At 41.4% G+C, this 6,807-nt stretch overlaps 1 protein-coding gene across 1 annotated transcript; it reads right to left on the bottom strand.

The window, feature by feature from the left end:
• Nucleotides 1-1,950: 1,950 nt before the first annotated feature.
• On the bottom strand, nt 1,951-4,233 carry LOC104455594 (protein NRT1/ PTR FAMILY 5.2). The gene is given in 5 exon segments (XM_010070365.2): nt 1,951-2,480; nt 2,483-2,820; nt 2,902-3,473; nt 3,552-3,769; nt 4,101-4,233. Coding segments are annotated over 5 exon segments (1,791 nt in total).
• Nucleotides 4,234-6,807: the final 2,574 nt, after the last annotated feature.

Genomic DNA, 6,807 nt, shown 5'->3' with positions numbered 1-6,807 from the left:
TTCACATCATTTCAAAAGAAAAAGATCTTTTTCTCGAGATGTGAACGGGTTCTCTCATTTTTTTGGTTGTACTAATCGTTTAGATTTTTCTCCCTTGGCGAAATTGCGTACGAATAATCAACAAGCCTTAGTCATTGTCAATGACATTGACATCATGACTGAAGCTACCAATGAGCAACAAACACTAGGCGCATTTTTCTGAGTATTTAACCCTCGTTTTATTAATGAAAAGCGACCCTTTTAAGGGGGGAAAAACTAATGGAAAGTCTGCGTGTCTTCTAGCGATCATGTTACATTAATTAAGAGATGGATTTCGCCGTCTCAGTCTTTTAATGAAGAGACTCATTGTCCCCGTCGTTGTTCTTGCCAGAAGCATGCGTGACAGGTAGCAATAAATGACCTTATCTTATTGTTTCCCCATGAAAAATTTTCAAGGGTAGTCTTGGAGTCGAATCAACTTTTTGCAGTTTCCATGTGTTTGAACAAGTCCCTGTTCTTTAGAACTTCAGCTTGAGACATGGAGAAGAGACAGTCGAAAAGCGACCTGCCCGATTATTTATCTTTTGTGGTAAAACCTACCTAACTTGAAAGAGATACTTATAGGCCAAATATTGATGATTCACACCATAGACATAGTAAGCATCACATCAACGACCCACAAGATGGGATTTACCCACAAGATGCCCTTTTCATTTCGTCTCATTTGCAGTCTCCGAGCCGGGTGGGTATCATTGTTTCTTAAGATGTGACCACAAGCAATACTAAGAACCTTGAAAATAACGAGGATGTAATTGCTTGGATCATCTCTAGAATCCTATAAGTGTAGTTCGATGTTCACCGGGGTCGGTATTGGTGAGCGAGTGCTATTAGTACTCTAAGGCGCAAAGTAAGATGGGGGAGTTTTCGTAATTAACTCTTCAGTGAGGGAAATAAAAAGGCCACAATAGGTCCACGAAGGAATTCTATTCTAGGGTTTGATCCCAAATCTATGCCGGGTTATGCATTAGGAAATGGGCTGGAATGGCCATTCCTTGGGTCGATTTCAATCCTTCCCGATGACAGAATATGCCACCAGCCTGTTTGGTTTTGGTACTAGTATAAGGTTGTAATGTAATAATTATTACGCTGTAGTGCGATAGAGCTGCAATAGTGCTGCAATAGTGATTGCATTGTTGGATATAAGTAATGTAATCCTAAATTTTTCTTCCGGGTTCACCAATATCCCGGACTTTTTTTTTCTAGTCACAATACTCTAAAATTGTATCCATGACTGAAAAGTGCCTCCCGTTAGACTTCCGTCCACAAAGGCCTTTAAAAATACGACGTGGCATTACGTCAATTTTTACAATTATGGATGGACTGTGATGAAAAATATATGGGACAACGGTGTCCCACAGAAAAAAGATTTAAGATTTCTGGTGGGAATTCGTCTCACATAAAAATAGATGTATGCTATAAGGCGACATGTGCTTATTTTAATCCTTTGATTAGGTCTCTTGAACAGTCTGCTGTAATGTAAGATAGTTTACTATTATCTGTGGCCTCATTTCCATCATATAGAGTATCCACTTTGATGACTTCATCCACCTTTTAATCCTCCATAAACCTCAATTTTAATAATTTCACATGTCTCTAGGGAATTCCGTGTACTTTCATTACTTGTCCAAGGTTTCATGCTGCCACAAACAGAAGATTAATGTACAATCAAGTGTAAAAACTTACCAGGAATGTCATTCTTAATGACTTTCGGCACGACCAACTCATGGACTAACCGATCATCATGGGGGAATAAAGAGAATGATGTCCGTCAAGAGACGGCTTATGTTATGATTATTTATTATAATAAATAGAAACAAGTGTTCCACTATGTCCGTCAAGTATATGTAATAGCGCTTTCACAGTATTGATCTTACGAATCATTATATGTGGATACGATGTTTTATCGTGTCTTCATCCGACAGTCATGGCCTCGTGATTAGCTGAATTAGCAGGCAAAGCTTCCATCTCTTTATCAAAGGTTACTTCCTCGTTGTAGACGAAAGACTTGGCCACGACGAGGAACACGAGAAAATTGAGAAACGTAAGGACTGCCAAGAACGCGTAGTAGTAGTCGAGGTGGGAGATGTTAAGGTTGTCCAAGATCCAACCTTTGTGTCCGTGTTCCTTGGTGATTCGCGAGACTGTCTTGAGAAGAAAACTACTTAGGAAGCTCCCGATACCTAAACTACTAGTAAAATAAGACGTTCCTAGACTTTTCATGCCTTCAGGCGCTTGGTCATAGAAGAACTCGATCTTTGCCACTTCAACAAAGGTGTCGGCGACTCCCATGAGGGCAAATTGTGGCAGGAGGATGAAGATGGTGAGAGGGACAATTTGGGACTGACCGTCAATGCCGTTCTCTCTGGCGACGCTCAGCCTCCGCCTCTCGGCCAGACAAGCAGTGACCATTATTATTATGTGGAGGACAAGGCCTACCCCATTCTCTGCAGCAATGTGATGCCTCTGGGGTTCTTGGTATAGCGCCTGACGGCAGGGACGAAGGACCGGTCATAGATGATGAGGCTTGTGAGCATGAAGATCGTTACGAATGCGGTGAGGCACGCGGGAGGGATCTCGAAGTGCGGGCCCATGTGTCGGTTCAGGGTCGTGCCCTGCTTGATGAAGAGGGTGTGCACCTGCGCATACATGGTGCTCGGGATGAACGTCACAGCTAGGATTGGGAGCATTTTGACCATCTGCTTGGTTTCCTCCACTTGGGTCACTGGACATAGCATCCACGGCGAGCTTGAATCAATCTTCACTGCGGCTTTGTCAAGATATCTACAAATGCGACGCGGACGGTCATGGTTAATTTTAAGGAAACAATCTGATTACAATCCACAGAATTAGGGAAGTGTGAACCTCATAGAAGTAGAGTGATCGATCCGGAATTTCTTCGACTCTGCGTATCGTTCGAGGCTCAATTCATAAAGCTCCTTCGGATCACTCGGAACAGGCAACTTCCGCTTCCTGATCGACGCCACTAACACTTGAGCGATCCTCGAGAACGGGCTTCCTGAGGGCGCTTTATGCCTATAAAATGGAGTGCCCACCAAGAACACTAGTACTGATAATGCAAGCCCCAGCGTGGGAAGGCAATAGCCCAATCCCCAACTCAGTTTTTCTTGTACATAGATCAGGAATGTGTCCGCGAATAGTGTCCCAAAGAAGATGCTGAACATCCACCAGTTGAAGAATGAGAGCTTTTGGGTCCTCTCCTTGGGCTCAAAGTCATCAAACTGGTCCGCGCCCATGGTCGAGATGTTGGGCTTGGTCCCGCCCGTCCCAGCCGCAATTATGTAGAGTGCGCAGTAGAAGATTCCTATCTGGAGGCCCGAGGCATGCTTGTCGCATTCCTCTTCTTTGATCCCTGAGGCGCATGAAGGAGGCCTCAGCGATGGTAGCGACACCGCCAGCGTTAGGAGGAACATGCCCTGTGCCTTCGTTAATCATGCTAAGGACCAACTTTGTATGTGTACCAACATAAATGAATCCTAATGCATGTGCAATACCATGAGATAAACAACGGATGGGGAAATGAAAGTCCAGTAACGCCCAAGATAAGCATCGGCAATATATGCACCGAGGATGGGTGTCATCCAAACCGTCCCGAGCCAGTTTGTGACGTTGTTCGAGGATGTCACAGTGCCTTCGTGGAGCTTCTTCGTCAAGTATGTCACTAGGTTTGCTGCAATCCCGTAGTACGCCATCCTCTCAAAAATCTCGTATCCTACATACACGACGCCATAATGAATTAATTTGGATCAAATCATAAACTCCTATCTCTTTCCTCCATGTGATTAGGAAACTATGTACTTTTAAAGATCAAGTGAACAAAAATTGCGGAAGCAAAATTTGAGTATGGCACAACTTGATATACCTGAAAGTTTAACTCTTTCTTTTCTGCCCAAATATGAAATGGCACTTCCTAGAATTTACCACTTATCTAACAGATTTGGCTAATATACATCGAAGCGAAAACTGATGAACCCTAAACATGACTACGTCCTGCTAACCCTCAATTCCATGTAGAAAGGCCGCGCCACAGGCTTTGCCCTTACCGACGATGAAGGAACAAGCGTTCCATCGACCGGTCTTGGATCTTAGGACGGGTCTTCCATTGAGGTCCACAGTGCCATCTTGCGTGTAATCATCTTTATCTGCACTTCCTTTCTCTTCAACCTTTTCCGTCATCTTGTTTTGAAGGGAGAGAGCAAGAGCACCTACTCTATAAATTGTGTCTAACTTGCTATGCTCTTTACAAGGTTGGCTTATCATGGTCGATTAGCTGAGTACTCTTTCCCTCTTATAATTTTCCTTGAGAGATCCGTACTCTTAACTCTTACAGAGAGGAATATATAATTACTGAGTTTCCTAGGGTTCCTCTAGGCCGACTAATTGGTTTTTACTTATTACCCATTATCCACTTTTAAGCTGAGAGTTGGGATTGAATTGATGATATCGCCTTGCATTGAAAAAATGATTCTTTTTCTCGGAACTAGAGAAGGTTCTCTCTTTTCTCTTTGGTTGTACTAGTCGTTTAGTCATATCTTTCTTGACAAATCCGCTTACAAATAATCGACCGATGCTTAGTGTCTGTCGATGACTGCGGTCATTAACGAAGCTGGCAATAAGCAAAAAAGATTAGGCACATTTTTGTAAGAATTTAACCCTTGTTTTATTAGTAAAAGACGGCCCTTAAGGGGAATTTTTTTGGAAGTTCAATGAATTTAATATATATCCATTGATGATCACGCCGGTTGTTTTTTAATGGTGAGACTCGTTGTCTACATCGTTGGTTTCGCTAGAAGCATCCGTGATACGAAAGAGAGGGAAAAGTGTTAAAAAAGTTATAAACTTTTTGTATTTGTGCCAATTTAGTTCTAAATTTTTTTACTTGGTATCAATTCAGTCATTTTCGACTAATTTTGGAAGGATTTTTCTAACTAGAAATCGGCCGGCTGATGTGGCACGGTCGGTGTTGACGGGAATAACTTTTAATAATATTTTAATATTTTAGAATTTTTTTTTTTTTTATTTTTCCTTCTCCTCCTTCTTTCTCCAACCGGTTGCCGGACCTCGTCGACTTGCCAAAGGTCGGTGGGGTGAGCCTTGCCAACACGACGTGAGGTTGCCCTCGCGGCCGGGTGGCGGGCTCGTCCTCACTAGATCCCGTGAGGTCGAGCCTTGATGGAGGCCACTTGTGAGGCTTGACTCTCACCGGTGGCCTTGAGGGCGGCCTTGCATCGGGCTGGCAAGACTTGACCTCATCGAATTTGATGAGGTCGACGACCGGCTGGCGGAAGGTGGAGGAGAAAGAAAAAAAGAAAAAGAAAAGAAAAAAAAATCAAAAACATTAAAATATTATTAAAAGTTATTTATGTCGGTGCTAGCCATGCCATGTCAATTGGCCAGCATCTAGTCAATAAAATCCAGCCAAAATTATATGGAAATGACTGAATTGACACCAAGTAAAAATGTTTAAGACTAAATTGTCACAAAAAAATGTTTATGACTAAATTGACACAAATACAAAATGTTTATGACTTTTTAACACTTCCTTAAAGAGATAAATGACATTGCCAAATTTTCTCATCGTGGAAAGAATAATGTTGCCGTTGGAGTCGAATCAAGTTCTTGCGGTTTCCATTTATTTGAGACATGGAGAAGAGACAATGTTAAAGCTCTCTGCCCGATTATCATTGACTTTTCGTTAAAACCTTCCCGATTTTAGAAGAGATGCACAAATAGGTTAATTATAGGCGACTCGTGCCATAGACATTGTATCATCAAAATTACATTAACGGACTACAAGATGGGATACGCACAAACATCATGTGAAAAGTAGGTTTAACTCTAGTAAAAGATGAAATGTTTCTAGATCACATTATCCTATCTTCTTCCTGTCAGTAATCTCCAAGCTGGGTTGGTATGAAAATTTCTTAGGGTGTGACCATGAACAATATGAAAAACCTAAGATTAATGAGTATGCAATTACTTTGGACACAATTATCAGGCGTACAATCATGGATTAACGAAAATTGTCGCATCTTAAGTTGCGTGCTAAATTAGCGTGGTGGTTCAATGCTTGCATGGGTCAGTATTGGTAAGCAAGTGATCGCTATTAGCACTTTAACATGCAAATATATGATTGGAGAGTTTTTGTGATCAATTCTTGGAAGGAACTCATTCAAAAAGGCCAGATGGGTTATAGGTGAGCATAATTCGGGTTGAGTCAATCCACTTCCTAATTCTTGGATCAACTTGCATAGTATTGATCCTCAATTTTTGGGACTAAGGACCAACCCTATTGAGTCTAGAATTAAGGATCAGACCAATTCAATGGGTTCGATTCAGTTTCATAGTCAACCCAAGACCAATTGACAATTTTTTTTGTTTTATTTTTTGTACTTCTTGAAAAGGCAAACCTACCATTTCAAATTACATATACATCGATAATGCGGTGTTGTGCAACCAAATTATAAACATCAATACATATTTAACAAATTTAAGATAATGCAACAATAGAAATTTCACATCCGCTAAAAGTAAGAAACCACAAAAACGATTAAGATTGCTCATAGAGGTGAGCGAGGAAGTTGAGTAGGGCGAGTGTTGAGCGGCAAATGAGGAAGTTGTCTCTTTCAATTTTGGCAAATTGAAGACTAAAGAGGACAAAGAAAACAAAAGAGAAGGACAAAGAGGACAAAGAAGACAAAAGAGAATGACAAAGAAAACAAAAAAGAATGAATACTGGAGAAAGATGCC

Source organism: Eucalyptus grandis, chromosome 1 (assembly GCF_016545825.1).
Source record: "Eucalyptus grandis isolate ANBG69807.140 chromosome 1, ASM1654582v1, whole genome shotgun sequence".
Taxonomy (NCBI): domain Eukaryota; kingdom Viridiplantae; phylum Streptophyta; class Magnoliopsida; order Myrtales; family Myrtaceae; genus Eucalyptus; species Eucalyptus grandis.
This window is presented reverse-complemented; position numbering and strand designations above follow the sequence as displayed.